The sequence below is a fragment of the Psittacula echo genome, assembly GCF_963264785.1.
Source record: "Psittacula echo genome assembly, chromosome: 14".
Classification (NCBI taxonomy): Eukaryota; Metazoa; Chordata; class Aves; order Psittaciformes; family Psittacidae; genus Psittacula; species Psittacula echo.
The window spans coordinates 4,625,732-4,647,875 of NC_137750.1; the positions used below are offsets into that span (position 1 = coordinate 4,625,732).

General features: G+C 43.9%; 1 protein-coding gene across 1 annotated transcript; it reads right to left on the reverse strand.

Annotated features, from left to right (window-relative positions):
* Positions 1 to 419: 419 nt before the first annotated feature.
* LOC308227221 (ATP-binding cassette sub-family A member 10-like) lies at positions 420 to 19,875 on the reverse strand (the record flags this gene model as incomplete). Its single annotated transcript, XM_080629632.1, has 38 exons — positions 420 to 518; positions 780 to 835; positions 916 to 995; positions 1,264 to 1,404; positions 1,582 to 1,701; positions 2,158 to 2,252; positions 2,530 to 2,605; positions 3,190 to 3,368; positions 3,925 to 4,016; positions 4,452 to 4,569; positions 4,906 to 5,026; positions 5,258 to 5,349; positions 5,768 to 5,836; positions 6,602 to 6,730; positions 7,339 to 7,449; positions 7,785 to 7,955; positions 8,080 to 8,193; positions 8,583 to 8,720; positions 9,074 to 9,198; positions 9,920 to 10,089; positions 10,791 to 10,986; positions 11,158 to 11,277; positions 11,639 to 11,778; positions 12,119 to 12,209; positions 12,344 to 12,482; positions 12,825 to 12,944; positions 13,260 to 13,435; positions 13,518 to 13,628; positions 14,032 to 14,090; positions 14,481 to 14,652; positions 15,145 to 15,292; positions 16,363 to 16,548; positions 16,901 to 17,039; positions 17,361 to 17,587; positions 18,329 to 18,429; positions 18,666 to 18,824; positions 19,244 to 19,454; positions 19,774 to 19,875. 38 exons carry the CDS (start codon positions 19,873 to 19,875, stop codon positions 420 to 422), a joined length of 4,893 nt encoding a protein of 1,630 aa, XP_080485758.1.
* Between the last annotated feature and the right edge of the window lie 2,269 nt (positions 19,876 to 22,144).

Genomic DNA, 22,144 nt, shown 5'->3' on the forward strand with positions numbered 1-22,144 from the left:
ATAGCCCCACACGTTGGTGGGAGAGGAGCCCAGAAAGCTGGCAGCATGTCCAGAATTCCCTGATGCACCCACATCTACTGAGCAAAGCAGAGCTCCGATCCCCATAGATGGGTTATGATCCCTGCAAACCTCTTTGTCCCTTTGCTGTGTGCTGCTCTGTTTGATGAGAGCTTTCATCAGTGCAGGCACGGTTTCATCAACCAATTTCATTTGGAAATGCTGGTTGGGATCAGGCTTAATGTAGACACCTGCAATGTTCAGGTGAAATGCCTTCTGCATTGGAGAGGAGGCCTCAGCAGATGCTTGCTGGAAAGGTAGAGCTGTTCTTCCTCTTCATGGTACGCTGATAATGGTAGTAAATATGTGCAGTATCACGTCGGGTTAATACGCAGTAATGTGTAAATGAGCATCTTGGATCTTCAGCAGTCCTCCTGCTGAAGCTGATTCCATTCAAAAGCCCCATCCAAAGTCAGGTCAAGATTATCCATTTCCTGCTCTCGGGAGAGTTCCAGAAACACCTGAAATGGACAAGATGTGCTGTGTTCGTGACTTGGGTGAGTGGAGTCAGACAGCAACAATTCGCCTACACTTATTCCCGTCACGCTAAATCCCTGCAGTGCAAAAACCCCAGACCATTTTGCACCACTTTCCCAGCAAAGGATCCATCACCTGCCACCGCCAAAAGTCTTTTGGTGGATCCTCACTGCTTCACCAGATCCCACTGCAGCTTTTCTTCCTGCTCATGCCTTTACGGAATATCCAGCCTTGAAATCACCTACCTGAGCCAAAGTGTTCAAAGAGAAGCTGTAGTCCTCGAGGCTGCAGTTTCGTTTGGCTGTGGAGAAATGGAAAGAGCGTCAAAAAATGACGGTCTGTGTTTCACCTTCTCAGAAAGTCATCTTGTTTTGCTCTTACCCTCCTCTAGCTTGGAGAAAGATTGAGACAGGGGCAGTGCATCTTCCATTGGGACCTTGTAGACTAGCAAAGAAGGGAACCTTGAAGAAAAAGAAGAAAAGATGATTTCTGGTCTGTACTGAGGTCCTGGGATCAAAACTTTATGTCGTGCTATGAGCTGGATATGTGAATGTTTTGCTGCAGTGGTCACAGCAGGGTTGAACCTGGTGACATTATCAAATCAGATCCGCAGACAGGGTCTCTGAGCTGGTTGTCCATCTCCAGCTGAGATCCTGAGTCTGGCCATCAGACTGGGCACATTTTCAGGGATGAATTGAAACCACCGTTCACCCCATATTTTATAGTTACCGCTCCTGACGGGCTGCGCTCGGGAAAATCCTCAAAATCTCAGCATGGAGAAGCTCAGCGCGCTCCGGATCCTTCACCTTAATTTCCAGCAGATAGCCCTTGCCAAACTTGTTCTTCAAGTACTGAACGGAGCCAATGCACCTGCAGGAGGGGCAGGAAAAAGAAGAGATGCGAGTGTGAAACCATTGGTGCCCCATCGTCTGCTCCTTCCCAAATTGGTGAAATCACAGGGAGCACTCAGTAAAGCCCACGGTGACGGGCTCAGGTAAGTGAGGCTGAAGGAGGAGCCCCTGTTTCCCAGCTCAGCTGCATTCCCACCGTAGCTGCCCCGACACCAGGATGGCCACACGGTCACACACTGCCTCTGCCTCCTCCATGTGGTGTGTGGAAAGGATGGCTCCTGCCTCCTTGGTTTTCAGGGCGGCGCGAAGCGTTTTCCTGAGGACCAGAAGGGGGATAAAAAAAGAAGGAGAAATAACGTTAATATTCCCTGGGAATATTGGACACTTTTTCTTATACGTTTGTCCCTCCAGATACCTTTCCTCTAAAATAAGTGTAAAAATTCACATACAGCAACTTTAGACTGATGTGCACATGATAATACTTTGAAATAATAATATTAGAATATATGTGTGTATATATATACCCATGAATAACTATTTTTGCCTCAGGTCCCTTTATGAAGGTTTGCAATAAGGGTGAAAGTAAAACGTTTTTTCTCTCTCCTTGCTCATGTTTTAGCTAGGGAGAACCAAGAAAACGGAATTTCCAGTTAAAACCATTGGCAAGTGACAAGCAGCACTAACCGCAGATGGGGTCAAACAGTCTTTACCTGGCCTTAGGCACTGCACCCTTTATGACTGCGGTAACACAGTGCACAACATCCTAACTCACCAGACACAGCGCTGCCCTTTGGGATCCATGCCAGTTGATGGCTCGTCCAGGAGCAGGACCGCGGGGTTGCCCAGCATGCACACTGCAAAGCACAGCTAGGACAGGGAAAAGGGACTGGATCAAACCTTTTGCGGTCCCTGGCACTCGGTCTACAAAAAGCTGCAGCAGCATTGCTTCATTTATGGGAATAAAGGTTTGATTTATAGGCAGTGTGGTCTTGGGAAAGGCTGATTTTCCATCACCCCACCACGGGAGACAGCACGATGCTCTCCCTGTAGCTCGGAGCACAGGTAGGTCCCTCTGCTGACAAAGGGGATATTTGATTTGTGCTATGAGCATTGCAGTGCTCATTGTCAGTAAAACAATACAAACCTTTCTGGTTATCCCAGCAGATAATTTTCCAGGTTTCTTTTTTAGGTAGTCTTGAAGCTGTAGAGCATTTACTATTCTGGGGGGAAAGGGAGCAAGTGTTAAAAAGAAAGAACATTTTTGTTATTCCAAATCAATACTCTCATCAAGGACTCCCACAATGATAAGAAAAAGGAACTTTCTTCCCCTTGCTTTTCACTCCTGCTTGTTTTCATGAAACATTTATTGAGTTATTAAAATGGAAGGGAATACTTGAAGCAAAGTGTACTGAATAAGCCACACGCTTTTATCTAAACCCAGCATTAGTGTCAACAGCACTATAAATCCATTCCACCCTGCCAATGTCAGCTGAGCCTGCAGTGCTTAAGCACCCTTTCTTGTAGTTCCCAACTATAACATCAGATTTTAGGAAAGCTTCCTAAAGATAGCACACTTAAAAGGGCATTAGTGGTAAATTTATCTTCACTAGATGCACTCAGGCGAATTGGGGATTTTCTTAACCCACTCACTTAATCACGGCATTTAGCACAAAATCAGTTTTGCAGCTCCGTTTCCTGGGCTTCTTTATGGCTTAGAGTGAATTTTGACTTTCTGGTCCCCTCCTCGTAGCCTAGGAGTGGGGATAAACCATTGGCCAACCCCTGAGGCACCCTCCATCCGTACCGGTTAACAGCAGCAGCTGTATCCTCCTTGGACACCCCTTTCACAGCCGCATAGACCTGCAGGTGCTGGTGCACGGTGAGGTTTGGCCAGAGTGGGTCCTCCTGTGGGCAGTACCCCAGGAAGGAGGGTGCATGGTCCTGGAGGTGGGAGGTTGATCCATTTCCCTTCTTCATCAGCACCTGCACAAATAGGGTGATAGTTTTGCTCTCACAGCCTTGCCCAAATACAGATACAAGGGCAAGACTACTGGGATTTAGGCAAGGAAACCCAAAGAGCAAGGAAGTGATTTTGCAACCCTCATTTGCATTGCTTCTAAAGATAACCATGGACAATTAAGGTAGAAGCAACTGCTTGTCAAAGTCAGGCGTAGCTCAAAATTTGGTGCTGAGGTGCTGGCACAGGGTGCCCACAGAAGCTGTGGCTGCCCCATCCCTGGCAGTGTTCAAGGCCATGTTGGACACAGGGGCTTGGAGCAAGCTGCTCTAGTGGAAGGTGTCCCTGCCTGTGGCAGGGTTGGAACTGGATGAGATTTAAGGCCCCTTCCAACCCAAACCACTCTATGATTCTATGAATATCTTTCATCAATACATTCAATACAATCAATACAATTTAATAGCCCAGTGAATGCAGTCAAAACCTTTATCACTCATAATGCTTTGTAAAATAATGATAGCTTAGCCCAGGAACAAGGTTTGCACTTGTGCTTTTATTGTGGATCTCTCTCCTTTCTCCTACCTGCCCAGCAGTCAGTGTTGTCTCTCCAGTGATCATTTTTATAGCCGTGCTTTTACCAGCTCCATTGGGCCCCAGCAGCCCTAATACTTCTCCTGGAATAAATGCATATAATTTCTTAGCAATACTTCCCCTTCCAGAAATATATCCTTCCCACAAAAGAAAAAAATACAAATAATAACAAAGACATATAAAAGTAAATAGTATAAATATATGCCTTGAGAGCCCATAACATTTCTACTCTAACTGATGCTGTGAGCCTGAGCATTGCTCCCAGGGCTCTAAGAAGCCTCTGCTCAAGTGGATTCTGGAGGGGGGGGCTACTTTATTTTAAGTAACAGAGTCAAAGGTAACTAATGGGATGCCTCCACCTTACACTGTCCATTATCACATTAACCACACACTGAGCATGCCCTAACCACAGAACAAATAGATTTGACCTTTACGTCCTTGCTCAGATAACTAAGAATTAACTCTCTGGGTATGATCAGGGTCCAAATCAGGTCTAGGAGAACAGTTCCAGATCTCACCTTTTTTAACACAGAAGGAAACATTTTTGGTGGCCATTTTCTTCTTCTTCTTAAAAATGGAACCAGCTTGCTTTACTTTATATTCCTTGCACAGATTGCTGACAATAATGACTGATTTCTGAAAGTGAGGAGGGAGAAAGAGCAGTCTATTATATTGGATAGCATTAAGCCTTCAGTAATATTTTTCCATTAAAAAAGGCAGAAAACCTTCTAAAGATCTTTTGTTTTCTAATTCATTGGGAATCTGAGGTGCAAAAGGACACTTTACGGTTCATATTCCTCTTAACATCTTACGTCTCTATCCTGATGGGGCCCACACTGTACATGTAGGAGTTGGATTTTCCCCATGAGAATAATACAGCTGAAGCACTGACCTGTGCTTATTGATACTTGGTGATTTGGTTTTTACCAGTGGGCTTCTTATTGGTATAAAATAAGACAGATCTGGTCATACCTCCTCCTGACTCGGAGTCACTATGGCATTTCTCACTGCTGCTCTTTCAGCTTTAACATCTTCATCTTCCTCTTCAAGCTCTTCAGGATGCTGGTGGCTGCTTTGTCTTCTTGGGGAAATCCTACAAACATGAAACACCATATGGAGGTATTAGCAAGCTTGAGAGCTGTTTTATAGCTCCTCAGTATTTAAGAGGCTATTTTAGTTATAAAAAATCACCGATATTTAAACATATATTTAAAAATAGGGACACAAAGTCAATGATATCTGACCAAAACGTCTTCAAGGTAAAGCAGTGTGATAGCAATTTAGATCTCACATGTGCCTGCGGCGCATGCGTGTTTATACCAACCTAAATATCGGGTCCCTTCTCAGAACTGCTCTTCCATATTTGATCTCCAAATATCGAAGAAGAAAAATGAAACCCACAGAATGGATAAAAGGCTGAAAAACAGAGGTTGCCACATTAACAGCTTTGCCTTCCACCTACTGTGGCTGAAACTGAGACGGTGGGGGGGGGTTATAAAATACGTGGGGGAAAACCATAGTGTGTGAAACATCTAAATTTGGGGTAATCCTGAAGGAGGTGAACTCTGCTGTCACTTGCCAGTGCTCCAGAAAATAGCAATAGTAGAAGAAAAACATCATTCATAAAAATAACAGGGCAGCATTAAGTGATTTGGGCTTATTCCATTTCCCCTTCCCTGTTTCAAAGGAGCAAGGTTATTTTTGCACAGGGGAGTAACCCATTTTGATCCTGCTGCATGAAATGAACCCAGGGTTCTTGCCTGTTTACTCAACTGAGGGCAGGGTTTAGTAGACATGCATTACTAAATAAAAGTAATCTTAAATGTTTTCTTACTGCAAAGACAGTTATTAGTAAATCAGTCTTTGGAATCAGCTCAAATAACCACTCGTCGTCTACTAAGACCTATAAGAATAATAAGAAAATACACAGTTAAGAGCTGCTGGCTAATTCTGGGAGGGTTAAAAGCAAATAACAAATACTTTGAAACTGAAGAAAAGCTTCTGATTTACACAAGACATTCACCATACAATGAACAAATACAGATAGCAGAAAATGTCACAGCACTCAGCGCATGTCTCAAACCCTCCTTCAGGGGATAATGGCCTAACACAGGAAAATACCTTGTCTCCTCTCGTTTGGGGTACCAGCAGAGAAGAGGTGGAGGTGAATGGGACAGGACAGAGGAGTCTCTTCCGTTTGGACTCACTCCTAAGTAATTTGGGGCTCATAAGTGGTCTTGTATGTAGCTGGAGGGTGGTGTCAAATTCCTAGCTGACTTTCCACCACCCCCTTCAGCCGACATGGAGTAAAGCACCTTGTGAGTGTTCTGAATTCTCCCTTGGTTTCCATGCAACATCAGATGTGTAAGTTTCTCTTATGGTTGTTCAAGCCAAGTTGCTCAATTCTGCGTGGGAAGATCCTAATCTACAATCACAGCTCAAGCGCCAGAAGTGTTCCCTAACCATAACAAGCAGCAGGGAAAATCAAATCTGATCTGAAATGGATATCTAATGATGCACTCTGGCCATTGGGAAAATCCCACCTGTAAGAGAAAACTAAGGAGCCTTCCCAGAGCACAATACGTGGGTATCACCAGACTTTGCTCACAAGGACACATAGTTGTGTTCTATGGTGGGGTGCCTTTCCTTGCTCAGCACCATTGCTTACCTGCATGCAGCTCATCGTTACAGCCAGCAGTGGGAACAAAGGAATCAAGAGAGACAGAATATAGATGGTGACTCTGATATCCATGGAAAAATACATGATGTTGCTGATGATACAAGAAACGAAGAATACCTAAGAATAAAGCAAGAGGGTAACTTAGTTGATGGGGAAGATTGTGCTCATCACTAGCCTTTAAAGTTGTGTGGGTTTTACTTTTTCAGTTCCCTGATGGATTCCTAAAGGTGGACAAGAGATATAAAGATGAGAAACAGTGAGGGATCAGGACGTTCTCAGCCATCTCTGCCTGAGGGTAGGATGCTGGTTTAGGTCAGCTGGGGAAACTTCTTCCCAGGCAGAGCAATGAAGCATGGCATCCTACCCTGTTCTTTCCATCCCAAGTTCCTGCCAAATAACCCAGGTCAGGCTGCATCTAACCTAATGGCTCACGTCTCAACACCTTACATCTCCTGGATGCAAAGTGTTGAACAGAGCAATAAGTAACTTTTTTGCCTTCATTCCTGCACCAGAGCAGGGTATATCCAAGCATTTCCCTGTGCCACAGTAGGATTATAGGAACAGAACATGGTGTCAGGAATTTAATACAGAATTGACTCCTATAAAACACATGCTCATATTTATGTTCTTCATCTATATTTGGTGTTTTGACATAGAGTCCATCCTTACGATCTCAAAATACATTTCTGTAAACCCTACAGCACATTTTCTAGCCATATGCTTACCGCTATCATGATAAAAGACCAAAAATCACAGTTCCATCCTCTGCGAAAGATGAAGGAGATCACATAAGTGAAGAGAACAATAGAAATTCCATAGCTAAGAGCACCTGTGATCTACAGAAAGAAAGGGCTTTCATTAGAAATTGGAGTCATCTAAACAACCAGGAACCTATATATAGCAATGTGGTTCAGTTTAAACGATCATACATTAAGATCAAGGCATTCATAAATTACCACAATTCTACTGCCAAGTGTGAAGGAGTATATTAAAGGCAAGTTTTATTGCCTTTTATTCCCAGCTGGGAAAACCCAAACGATAGGAGGTGAAACAAGGAGAAGGTCCGTAAGCACCTGGGGACACAGAGGTGTCTCCTGTATCCCTACATGTGCGCAAAATACTACCTCAATCCCTCCCCTAGTGAACCAGCAATCATCAGAATGAGATGTACCACCAGGAAGAGGGCGTCAGTGTGCCAGGAAGTTTTGGTGCTCAATGCAAACTGGAGGCCAAACATCGAGAAGAGAAGGAGCCAGCACAGTGGGATGTCCACCAGTGCCTGGCCACACCAGTATGCTGAGGGAAAGAGCCCTGAGACCCTCAGCTGGGCACGAGCTCCCACCTGGGAAGACACAATGGAAAGAGCTGTTGTTGGGTGCAAAGCTGCTCATGGCATCATACTCAAACTTCCTTGTGTCAACACAGTTGTAATCCCTTCTGTGCACCCCAAATCTGCCTCCGTTTACCTTGTAATCCTGCATATAGCCCATTGCAAATTGAGGAGGAAAACCAGGGAATAACAACAGCATATAAAAGAGGTAAAAAGTAACAAAATAATCCCAGAATTGTGGGTCGCCTCTCTGAAAAAGAAGAACAAAGCATTGTGTAAAACATATGCCATGTAAAAGGCAAGATGCAATAATTTGTTTTATTGCATTTCTCATGAAATACAAGACAGGATGAACACAAAGTGAGATTTGAAAGCAAATACTGTCAGGAGGAAGGTTTTCCTCAAACCACAGCCCTGCAATGTGAAGTAGAGAATGAGGAACCTCCTGAAGAAACCCTCCTGAAGAAGCCCTCCCAGCCTTCAGTTTTCCTGAAGTTAAATGTTCCAGAGTGAGCATTGAGGAAGGTGGGTTTTCAGGCACATACAGCCCACAGGCTTGCCACTTAAATCTGATGAGTTACTGAGACCTTAATCAGATTTAATGACTATTTTCTGACACCTTCCGGCTCTGCCACTTACAGGTAAAAATGGATGGCTCCAGATCCGAATGTGCACGGTGGAATTGAAGACTTTCAGCAGAGCGTTGCTAATGACATTCACAAGCACCGGGAAGCAGTTGACAGCCTCCATGTGGCATAACACAGTAAACCTGTAGCTCTTGAAAGAACAAGAAAACAAGATGAGAACTCTTGGCTTTTCTCATCTGCAGTAGAAAAGGAGCACACCAGGAGAATCTGGGCCTGGAATAATTTTGCTTATGTTTTGTTTGCTAAAAAACCAGATTATAAGTTATTAGAAGTCTGTGCTACAAAAAATGTGAAGTTTGAGGTGGAGGATGAAGCAGATAAGGTCTCCTCTATCATGTAGTTTACTGGTTAAAACACTTTCACATCTTTCAACCCATGGGCCTTATTCAACAGGACCATCCCACAGGTAGACCAGATGGAAGCATCATGCTAAATTATTCAGTTGTTGGGAAGAAACAGGAGGAGGAGAAGAAAAATCCTCACCTGACCTTTGCGAGACACGTTTATAGCCCCATTGTGTTTTAGCTCCTCTGTGATGTTTTCCGCACTTATTTCCACTGTGAGATCTTGGCTCTCGAGCACATGGATGAAGTCTTCAATGGCTGTGCCTGGTGTGAAAGCCAAAAGCAGAGGAATCATAATACTGGACAACAGGAGAGTCTTTGATAGTTTGGGGTTTTTCTTCAAATCCATGACCACCAAACAGAACCCGAGGAAGTCTAATAACCGTGGATATCAGGTGACACACACGTGGTGGACCATTGCACAGTAATTCTTGTGAAGTTAATGGATTTCAGTCTCATTGACTGCATTTTTGCATTGTCATTTTTTTCCCTGCCTTTCCTGAACTGCTACCAAATGCAGTTCCTCCTTTGTGACGGTCTGATGAAGCCAACAGTCTCATACTCTGGCCAAATAACGTTAAATAGCATCCATTCATAGGAACATGGAAGGTAAAACTGGAACTAGATCATTAATTTTACTCAACATTAGTGAGCCTTTACTGGAATGTGGTTTGAGAATCCCATGCTCTGAAAATGCAGAGACTGCTTGGATAGGGGTCTAGATTTGGAGCAGGGAAAGCACTGGGTCCCTTCTAATCTCATCTGCTATGATATCCCTTTTCACATCATTGCATCAGGATCTTACCCCATGGGTTTCCTTCACAACCCTCTAAAAATGACAATTCCCATGCTTCTCCATCATAAACCCCTCCATCCCGCCTTAGATTCCCTACATCCTACAACCATCTCCTCTTTCACTATTTTCCTTCGCAACACCAAGCAGCCCCAGCATAGGAAAGGATGAGGAAAGGCTTGTTGCCCTCACCCGTGTTGTTGTGGACCAGGAGGCTGGTTGTTGTCTCTGACCAAGCCCTCTTCCCCTGGGGCAAGAAATATCGTGCAGATGAGAGCTCCCAAGCATTCCCGCTCTGCCAGGCAGCTAGCAGGGACAGTTGCAAAACCACAGGAAGCAGGAAAACCACATAGAGCAGCAAACTAAAGAGAGAGATGGATAAACACTCTGAAAACAGACCTTCAGCAGAATGCGGTTGCCTATTGGGAATGGTTAAACTGTATTCAGGTTACCCAACGCTCCTTCTGCTACGGATATTTGGCATTTTTCTTTTCAGAAGTCTCAAATTTGATCATTCACAAACAACCTCAAAATGCATCAGGGAGAGAACCTTAGATCTGCAATGCTCAGATTTTAGAGCCATAAAACGCTTTTCAGATTTCCTTAAGGATGCATAGATCAGCATCTCCCATCGGCTTCTTGTACCCCAGCAGGAAATACCAGCTTGAAGATCAGTGGGGCCAAAATAGTTCAACATTGGCAACGTGAGAGAATTTTAAGTTAAAAGAAGAAGCCTGGTAGTAGCATTTTTTCCTCTCTTTGAACACGCTGGCTTATTTTGAAACTTCCCTCTCCATCTGAAATAAAAGTGTTTCTAAATGATTCTTTTCTTCAGAAAGAAATTGGGTTTCTGTTGCATAAATTACTCAGTACAGAAAGGAAAATGCACAAAAGGGAGATTTTGTATTACTGGCACTGGAAAAGAAGAAGCTTTTCTCTCCTCTGAGTGCAGATTACCAAGATCATTCATTGCTAAGACTTGATATCAACTAATCTAAATGCTCATAGAAACAGCCTGCTGTGATTGTTCGGATCTGCAAGACAGAATCACGCTGGTACTTACATGGACCGCAGGTTTTTCACTGAGCTCTTCAGCTTTAAGAAGTGCACCCATGCCATGGCAGAGACCTGCTGCCTCCAGAGAGCCAAGCCGACGACTGCCGCCTTCCCAGAGTCCGAGAGCATCAGGGAGCCCAGCTCCATCTCCTCAGGGCATTGCGATCCCACTTCTGCACGCTCTTCCCCGAGGACGTGCTCATCTGCAGAGAGTTTTCCACGTACACATTCATGTCTAAGACCAGCTTCTATGTTGTAATGTGTGAAAGCCTAAGAGCCATCTAGTAACCAGCTGTTGGAGGCATGGCCAGAGGTTATTGCAAAGTAGCCGTTCCCTTTGGCTGCGAGTTGTGCATTTGCAGCCACGATTGTACCTTCTTGATCCACTGTGGCTTCTTCCTCCAGCCTCAGGAAGACATCCTCCAGGGTTGTCATGCTAACTCCATAATTGATAATCCCCTGGTCAGAGCAGCTGTCGAGGCCACTGAACAGATCTGCAGGACAGAGGTAAGACGAGTGCCTCCAAGGTTGCAAATATAAGCACGTATAAGCTCCGTCCCTGGCAATGTTCAAGGCCAGGCTGGACAGAGCCTTGGGTGACATGGTCTAATGTGAGGTGCCCCTGCCCATGGCAGGTGGGTTGGAACTGGATGATCTTAAGGCCCTTTCCAACCCAAACCATTCTATGTTTCTATATTCTATGATTCCATGCTAAAATTGTAGGGGAAAACCATAATGCAACAGTTCTAATTCCTTAAGTGACTCCTATAGAAAATTGCTCCATTTGTCTTTCCCCACATTTGTGATGATTTTTTTTCCCTATGGACAATTCTGAATTATTTTAATACACATTACCTGGGAATTTGTTCATGTTCTCTAATGGCAGTTTATATCTTAGCTCATATTGACTGTGTCCTGAGAAGATGACATTGGGGATGTACCGTTTAACCAGAGATGTCACGTTCTTTAAGTCACAGGACTCCCTGACATGGATCCTGTTCAGTTATGAAAAGAGAGATGCTTAGTCTTGAAACAACAACAAACCTACCCTAGCAACCAAACAAGCCCAACAAACCTAAACACAAATAATCCCCTAAACCCAAACACAAACCCAAACTCAAACAACCACCACCACTGGGTTTGCTTGGATGCATACAAAGAAAGCTCCAGTGTATTTCATTCATTCCTTACTCCAGAGTAAAATCCTGCTTCAGTTTATTTAACTGTATTAATCAAGTTCATTTTCTTGGTTTGATGACATCTGCAATATGGTTTCCCCCTGACACTCATTCTGGTGACTTCCCAGATACCCATTGCTGGGGCTGAAGTAGATACCTTAAATGGTAGCAAATCCCCCATTTCTTCTTTAAGAACAGAGAAGAACCGACACACTTCAGCCTTCCATGTGAGATAAAAGCCTTGCGGTCTAGAAGAAGAATAAGCCAAAGGGATTTATACTGTAGAGCTGTGGTTCAAAACTGGTTTTGCAGCTGAACCTCATATGAGCTTTCTACTCCATGGTTGCTCTGCAGATGTGCTGCAGGCCGAGCCAGTGCTTGCCTGCAAGGATATCAGCCTCATCCATGAACTGGGTACTGAACAGGATCACCCGACCAGCTCTGTGCTCCTTGAGGAGGCTCCACACCTTGTGCCTGGAAAGAGGATCCAACCCAGCCGTTGGCTCATCCAGGAGCAAAACCTGCAGAACGGATGAAATCAGACGCTCTTCATGCCAGAGTTACTGCACGTCTTTTGGGTCTGGTGTTCTGAAAACCTCATGTCCTGAAGGCAAGAGACCCAGGCCAGCTTTTGTGCAAAGGCATCTATTCTGGGAGCTGAGGTCGGGGGACTGTCTATGTGCTTTAAAACAAAACTAGCAAGATGGATCAGCAATATAATGACATTTATTAATGTTAATAATTATGAGAACTTTAAAGATGTCTGAAGTTATGCAAGAGCTTGTAGCCAAGCACATGACAAGGTTTTACTTATGTTGGACCTAAACATTCCCTATGTTATGGTGCCATGCCTGCTGCTTTACCTGGGGGTTCCCAAGCATGGCTATTCCAATGGATAACTTCCGTTTCTGCCCACCACTGAGTTTCTCTGCTTGAATGTCTTGAATGTTACTGATATCCAGCAGTTCCAAAATGTTTTGCACCTAGAACAGCACAAGGATGTCCATTCTCAACACCGAGTGTCTTTCCATCCTTTACCAGTCGTGAAGGAGATCTGGCTGGGATTGAAGGTGCAGTTTCTAAGAGCATATACCAAGGTCTACCATCACCAGCAAGAGGTCATCTGCTCATCTCCTTGGGTTCCGTCAAGCCCACAAGTTGCCTACTAACCTGGTTGATGGTCAAAACCAGCTTTGGTTTTCAGAAGAGACAACCAGGAGGAGCCTTTGAGCTTCCCAGAGGAGCCTTTGCTGAAACATGATGCATTCCAGGGGAGTGCTCACAGGACATACACTTACCTCTTGCTCTACCTCTTTGGACCTGATGCCCTTGATTTCTGCAAAGGTTTTCAAGTTTTCTTTCACTGTTAAGACACCGAACTGTACATTGAACTGCGGGCAGACGCCAACCATCTCTCGAATCTCTTCCCTATCTCCTATTTCAGAGAGTTTGTAGTTGTAGATGGTTGCAGAGCCTGTTTATAGGAATAAATGTGGTGAGGTGGAATGAACTGGTCTTCACAGCTTTTGAATTAAGCCCAGTACTTGCCATCCTACCTTCGGAAGGGAAAGTGAGCCCACTGAGCACGTTTAACAGTGTCGTCTTTCCAGCCTCACTGTGGCCAAGTAAGGCGGTGATCTGACCCTCATAAATACTTAGAGACAAACCTAGAATGCAAACAACATCAAGTTTGGGAAGAAATAAGGTTTGACTTGGCTTTACTCATTGTTGAAGGTAGGACAAGTTCAGGAGTATAAGGACTAGGTAGCAATAATTAGTGAAAAGTGCATTAAGAAATGTGGGGTAAAGTTCTGCAAACTTTTAACTGAAGACATAAGAAATTGCTCTATATTTAGCAAAAAAGACAGAAATACAATAGAAAAAAATCTTTGTTCTCTTTAGTCTTATTAAATATGGAAAATCAGTGAAAACTGAACAAAATAGTGATCAGTTACATCAATATTTGACATAAATTCTTAAGCAATGCAAGTGTTGTATTTCTTTGACTGAAACATTTGCACAACTGTTTTCCCTCATTTTTAACAGGAATCAGTATCAAGGCTTTCTTACCTCTTAAAACTTCTGTAGTCTTGTCCTTCTTCTTATATGCTTTTTTAATATTGCTGAGTCTAAAAGGAAGGTAAGTAAGATATTATGGTTTGGTTTGGTATGCTCTGTACACAGGCGTGAACATCTCTACCTGGCACAAAATACTGGAGCACCCAGCCTTGCAAAGACAGGGTTCCTAATGGATGTTTAACCAAGTCTACACCAAAAACCCTGCTATTTTTAAAACTGAATTTACCCGAATTTCACTATTAGTGCTCAGCCTGAATTATCTATTCATCTCATCTGCATTCCATCTCTAATATTTCTCTGTGAAATAAAGTGTTTTGCAAGAGCCTCATGAACACAAAAACTGCCTGGGTAAATCAAAACAAAGCTGATGGTGGAAGCGGTGGGAGCATTAAACCCAGGCTCCTCAACTGAAAAAGAAGAGCAGCAACTCCTCTCTTTACCTGATGGCCTCTTTCCCCATGAATTCAGAGGGCACCGGCTCTACATCGTCTCTGAGGAGCTCTTCAGGGTTCACTGGAGTTCTGGGCATCTTCCTGGTGGAGCCTTTCCTGCTCTGCACCCAGTACGAGGGCTTCAGGCAGAAAAAAGGGGGGTCTGGGATGCCGTATTTGCCTGACAGGAAAGCAGAGAAGATGATCTGTCATTAACCAAAGCCACAACCAAAACACCATCCGGGACTAAACATATAGGAGGGCCTAATAAGAACCTGGCTGCCTCAAAATAGGTACTTCGAGGAGTTAAAAACAGAGGTTTGGAGATGGGGTTAGGAGAGACAAAAAGGCTGGCTTCAGGCCTGTACCTAGCGAATTCAGTATTTACTTAATGAATTAACATAATATCCCACTGTGTTTTCTCATAAACAGCTCAACAGCTATATAAGAGAAAGAAAAACCATTAAGTACTTTGTTGTCTTTGATTTGGGACTTAAGAGTGTGCGTGCCCGGGGCTGAAAAGTCACTCAGTAATATAATATGAGTTTTTAGTCCAAAACCTATTCTGAGAAAGGAGCAGGCCCTCATTTCCTTGTCAAGCTATTACAGGCAATCCATAGAAATCAAAGGTATAAAATGAGAGAGTATAATCATAAGTATAAATTATACCTACCTGGGAGAACCTTGTCGAAGTACATAGCTAACAGCATGTACAAGACTGAGTCAAAGACTAGCATAATATAAGTTGAAAATAGAAAGTATGAATCCTCCATTAGGTTAGAAAAAGATAAACCCATTCCGTATTTTTCTAAATGGAAAACCTGAAATAAAGGACAAAGAAGAATAATCTGCAGGCTGGAAGACTATGCAGATGCCATCAAACCATGGGTGACTTTGTTAACCCAGACATCATCTGCAGTACTGACCAATTCTCCTTCCTTTCTATCTAGTGAGGAAAGGAAATACTTTTACTCCATGCAGAGATCTTATGGTTTCATTTAGAATTTTCCAGAACAATCCAAAAGCAGAGACCAGAATGTTACAGAAAATCATTCAAGAAACATGATATTGGCAGCCTTGACATGACAGAGTCATGACAAAGACAGTACAATTTTACATGGTGGTTGATTTATCCATATGGTAAATTAGCAGTAAACTCAGTTTCTTTTCTGCTGGTGCAGAATCTCCTCTCTCAGGCAGATTTTTTAACATATATATATATACGTGTGTGTATCAGGAAATCAAATATAAAATAACTAGAGCTAGCAAGCATTGCTCAGAGCTATGGAGATATGGGCTTATGGGAAACAGCACAGAATTAACCAAAAGGGGGATGGAGGAAGGCCGGCTGCAGCAGGAAACTGGAGTTGTGTTTGCAGTGTCTCTGTTGCCAGGAAGAGTCGCTGCAGCAAGAGGGGAATGACCGCGTTGAGAAGAGCTGATGTCCCCAACTCAACTCCCATCTGCCTGGGGTCCAGGCCCCAGAGGATAATGGTGCTGTTGTGTGCGGCAATGGGCTTGTTGTGGCTTCCTCGGGTTCGTGTGGGTGCTACTGAAGTGCACAATGACAGACTGTGAGAAGGGCTGTGGTTTTCTTTGCATTTATGAGCTCCTAAATACGGGAACAGGATGGGGCATTGGAGCCCCTCTTTGCTGCCCAACAGCAGCTCAGCTCTCACAGGTATGAATGAAGAGCACTTGAAGGTTTTACAGATGTGGAGAAACTGGTCTTTTGCAATGAGGACCATGACTTCCCATGCCTTTTTCTATCAGCAAAGCACAGCAGGGTCCTTTATGGCCTCTGTCTGTGATAAAATATACTCTGTCCTCACTGTTTGCCCAGGACAGCAAACTATCGGGAAGGTTCAGCTGCAGAGATGATGTGCCATACCTTTGCAATGCCAGCGTTAAATGCAAAAGGACAGAAGAGACCAAGAAACCATTTCAGCGGTTCTGGAAGGTTTTCTATCAGCACCACAAGGCTCAGGCATCCGAAGAGGAGGGTGATGAGGAACGCCATGAGACCAGTGAGTCTGGAGGTCCTTAATAGGGAGCAGAGCATAAAAACCAGGTGGATCTGTAAGAACAGAAGTTTCCTTCAATCAAGGAAGAAAATAAATCTCTTTAACCGTAGCGCCTCCATTTGGCAGGCAAAGAGATTGCTCCTGAGCCGAGTCCGTGTAATAAAATACACTAAAATCCTTCTTAGTGGATTGATCTGACTTCCAAACCAGGTCTTTGGTAGCCAACCTACTGCCTGTCAGACCTTCAAGCTGCGATTCAAATCACTGCTGCTGAGTCAGAGAATCCACAGCTATTTCAATCAGTATGACCATACAAAGGATACAGTACTGAGCACTGTGCAAAGGGCTCATCAACAGTGTACTAAATCATGTAGTGAGAAAACGTGGCTGTAAAACCCGGCTTACGCATGCTAGGCCATAGAGGAAAAACAGCAGTAGGACCGCAGGGAAGCTGCTGAGGTAGAAAGAATCCTCCACCACGATAGCTGTCAGCAGGCAGGAGAGGACCAACACATAAACAGCATACAGCAGACTCCAGGAGAACCTGAGGATGAAAGGGGGCATGACACTTTCATTTAAATAAGAACTGTTGTTGAAACTTAATCTGCGTGCCAGAACCGTTTTATCTTAAGGTATGAATTATTTCCCAGGGTCAACTCATTCTCATCCTAGGCAGATAGCACCATCCACCTGAGGAGGAAACACCAAGGAAGAAGAACACACCACTGCCATGCTCAGCACTTCTGGTTTGTTCTTAGAGTACTGGAGAAAACTTATGAACTCATTTAACTTACGAACTGACTGCTCAAGGGGCCAGGAGTATACTGATTTCTGGCAAACACACCTTCGTTAAAAAAGAACTCACCAAAATGCCATGTCCTGCAACCCCATTGTCTTCATCAATACTTTGAGCTGCTTCTTTTCTCTTGCAACATTCATTGACAAGAAATACATGAACGGGGAGAAACACATCACAATAGTAATCATGAAGTAACCGTAGTCTAGTGTGACGGAGGGGATGACGCTTCGGGACTTCATACGGACACCAGCAATTGATTTCATTTCTTCCCAAACAGAATGATTTGTCACCACCTGAAGGAATTCAAGGTCAGCATCTCAGCATTTGTTTTCTACAGTGAGATGGATTTATATAAGGAACCTTCTGATTCACCATCTTTAGGTGTACTTTTGAATGCAGCTTTATAGAGAACATCAACAAGTAATGCGATAAAGCCCAATAGGAAGGGCTCATCTGACTCATTTTTGTGTCTGCACCTCAGCTAGATTGCCTTCTTTGTCTAATCGAAGAGATAAATCCTTCAAGCTCATCCAGAGGTAAGGATCCAGACACACAAATGATTCACATTCCCTGGTGTTCTGTTTCTCTCCGCAGGTACAAAACCAGCCTGGACAACTGGAGATGCACAGCCAGGTGAAATGACCCCTATCCTGGTATACTTTTGAGGAACAATTTGGAAAGGAAGGACAAGAAATTACAGATATGTCTACTTTGAAAGCAAATCATTCAGCAGATATTCAGAGCATCCCAGTCTCCTGCAAGAACTGCCTTTTCCTTGGAATCTGAGTAATTCCCTAAATCAAATAATGGTATTACACTTGGTTCCCAGCCTTTAAGAGAAACTAAAGTCAGGAACCACTGATTGCGTTCAAGTTCCCACTGGTACTGCCAATAGTACTCAGGTGGCTGAGTATTTATAAAGGTTATTTCTATGCAGAATTTTCTGACTTTGCTACTGCCACAGAACAATTTATCTCTTCTATACCAAGCTGAAAACAAAATGACACCTACATCAGGTCATAAATCCCATTTACCTCTATAATAGCAGCGTCGATGCTGGCCTGCAGGGACAGGAAGCCTTTGTACCAGTACCTTGGGTTGTGACAGTACTGCCATGAGAAATCGTAACAGTTATCTGCAAGGTGAGAGATGAAGGGAATCACAGGTAAGACCAGTGAAAGGTAAATGGTTTTCACTGCAAAAGCTGATGCTAAGATGCATGTGCACTATGGGGACTCTGCAAATGGACAATGTCCCCCGACCAAAAAAATAACAACTTATTAAATCACTGAACAGATATGGATTATTCCAACGAAGCAATTCTGTCCGTGCCAGGCCATCACCCACCCGTACATCCTCATTTTGTATTACCTATGTCTCCAAAGTTGTCATTTGGAGCAGCCACATTCTCAGCAGGAAACCTGAGGTGATAGGAGAAGTTGTCCTTAAATACAACCCCTATAATTTCTTTATTTGAAATCCAGGTTTCTTCCAGGGCTCTCTCACTGTCCAGTGCTTCTAATATTATACCTGTGGTTTGTAAGAAAAGAACTGCAATGAGGTTTTTTAGGTCTGGAATTACGTGCCTAGACACTGGGGGTATATCCTGCTTTTTTAGCATTGCAACTCCTCCTTCCCAGTTCTTCTCATGGGATGGGGTGGCACTTTAAAATCCTTCATACTTTAGGGATTGAGAAACGTACCTCAAAAGAACAAACCAAGGTGTCTTAATAGTATTAGTCTACATAGTGAATATTGGAAAGGTTCAGCTTTGCTGTTCTGAAGCACTCCGTAATAATTTAAATACTGGAAAACAAGTATTGTTGAGAATGGAAAACTTGGGATGAATTTTCTCCCCTGACCAAAGATACTGGAGAACCAGCAACACACAAAACTTGTACAATAGGTTAAATAATGACAAAGTTACGTATTTAACAAGCCAACCATACCTATCATTACTGAGTTCAAGGCCACTTTATTCATGATCTGCCTTGTGGTCACAGTGATGGGTGTATAAGCGATGGTGACCCCAGTGGCATCGTAGGCAGGATCATCCAACTGCCCGAGGTAGCCATAAGGCACTTCAGGGTAGCGGATGTTCCTCATGAGCATGCACACGCAGAAAATCAGTGGCAGAAAGAGCAGAGACAGCATCCACTCCTAGGAGAGCAGAGAAGATTTAATATATAACAGTACAAAAGCACATTCTACGTGGGATTAAAATACAAGAAGCACTAAGTCACACAGGTACCTTAGATGTTAACTAACAAATGGTCTTTGCGTCGCGCTTGTTACCTCAGTAAATTACCCAAAGAACCCATCTGTGCTCTAATATATTACATAAAAGACAGAAATATCAGTTAAACTCTAGGTGTGTGTTACCAGCTCGGCTTTTCAAGAGTACTTTAACTTAGGGCAGGCAGGGATTGGCCACTCTCAATGGCTGACTACTCACTTTTGTCTTTCTATTTCAGCTTACCTGAAAACTCTGCGTCCTCATCCTCCACTTCATCAGGATGTTTTTCCACAAGAGAACTTTAGTCTGCTGGAACACACTCATATTTCTCTGAAGAGTCTTCATCTTCGAACCTACAAACATTTTTTTGCCCCAAATCACTTTCAAACGCAAGAAAAGCCAGAAAAGCAGTGACTGCTTTTATGTGCAGATCCGCACAGTGATGCTTTCCCTCCGTTCCTGCTGCAAGGAGCAGTTCAGACCTCATGTGCTGAGCACAAGCCAGCCCTGCAGCACAGTTTCTAACATGGCAGGACCTCATCATCTTCAATATCCCAACCCTTACAGTGGTAAAGACACTGATGACAACCAGAATTTCACACTTTTGTGCTGTGGCATGGTAAAACTGGAGGAGTTATTTGTGAAATAAAAGAGGGAAGATCATTCCACACGACCTGAAATGAGCTTGAGTGGCCTTAATAGGCAAGAAATGACAACATGGTTGATTAAAATCACCAAAACCTTTCTGCATGTCGTCTTAATGTGCTGAAGGCTTCACACCAAGAAGCATTGAGCAACTCCTGGCTGTGGTGTGAGCTGAGCTCACAAGGAAAACAGTGCTGATTGAAGGCAACTCGGAGCTAGGAGAGAACAAATTCTTGGAAGCGTGTGGAGAGAGCTGTTGTTGCTGGGGATATTAATAGAAAACAAGAGAGAAGCAGAGAGCCACGAGCCTGTTTTGGGGTGTTACTCCAGCAGACCTGGCAGCATCATTCAAAAGACGTGGTCAAAGCAAAACAGAGATTTGTTGCCTGGGTTAATGCTGGTGGTGGTAACTTAAAGAAGCAGGCACAGAGCTGGCTGTCAGAGTAAACTCTGCAGATGAGATACATCTCTATTAACCAGCAGTAATTATGAGTGCCTTTAATGAGGAAAAGGATTAAGTACCCCATATGCAGAAGAGCGACACTCGCTGCTCTGCTGTCACATATATAGATAAAATATGCATTCAAACAAGACATTGATCTTCTATACGTGACGTCTCAGGTAGAAATAGCAGAACATTTATAGATCTAATCCTTCCAAACCTTCCTGTCATATGGAAGGAGGATTTACGTTGTGCTGTTCCCTTTGGGGGATGATGCCTCACAGTGCTGACAGGCAAGACAGAGTTGATCTTCTTCCAGTTATTTATATGCAGCCCACAGGAGAGGCATGATCCCTGTAATGAGGCAGCAGGCACTGGAATGCTGGAAAAGCAGCTGCAACAAATGGTCTTCCCTCGGTGCACGCTGCAAACACATGCACTAGTACAGCGTGCCAGGACGATGAGCAGGGACATGGGCTCAGTGACAGAAGACTCTTTAAATTCAATCCTTAGCTTACACTGCACGTCGTGAAAGAAATCTGCTCCTCACGTGCTGGATTAGCTAAAATACGGAGCTGAACTGATCCTAACGCATCCCCTTAGCACTGAGAACCTCTGGAAACAGACCCCTGCCATAAACTGAGCTCCATTTGTGTGTTATTCCACATCAAACTGCCACCTTTAAGTAGTCACTAAGCTTCATCACAAGCTTAACTCAGGCTGTTAGAAAGATACCCAGTGTCCCACCTATGCATTCATATTCTCAGCCAATATTAACAGTGTTATTAATTACTGGATGTTTTCATATCTTTTAAGGAGCAATTTTTACTTGCTTTAAGAAGAATGCTTAACCTTACCTTGATGGGAAGGTTTGAAAGGAATCCAGAGCCCGTCCTTTGCAGTGTGCCTATAGAAGCAGAGATGCTGATCCTCCCTGGGATGGACTGGCCTCACTGCCCCAGTGGTTCTCAGTGCTCCTTTGTCCACGCACCCGTTTCTTCAGTCCAGCACTTCTGCCAAAAGGCATTCCTCACACCATCACTTCTCTTTTCCCTTGCTTCCTCCCCCTCTTCCTCTTTGGCAGATGTTCAGATTTATTTATGTTAGAAAAAGCAAACGGAGCGTATTGCTGTTGGGTTGCTGGAACAGATTCTCTGAAAAGTTACTCAGCAAATTCTTGAGTCTTGGCCAAGAGAAGTGAAATGAGCCCAACAACAAACCACACAAATATCCTTTCTCTGGCAAACTCTGGTGTGCTTCTCAGTGCAGCAATACAGGCTGAAGACAACAGCGATATCACAGCACAATGCTACAGGCGAGGAGCAAAAGGTGACTCTGGCTCATCATCATCATCATCGTCATCAAAAAGGTTGTGTTTGCAAAGCTGCAGTGTCACCAGCCCGGTGTAGGAAGAGTGTGTGGGGTGGCTGCCTGGGGGCTTCTCCTGGCAGGAGGGGCCCAAAACTGAGCTACGGCAGCCACCTGCTGGTACCTGCCTGCCCGCATCCCTGCCTGCATTGCCCAGAC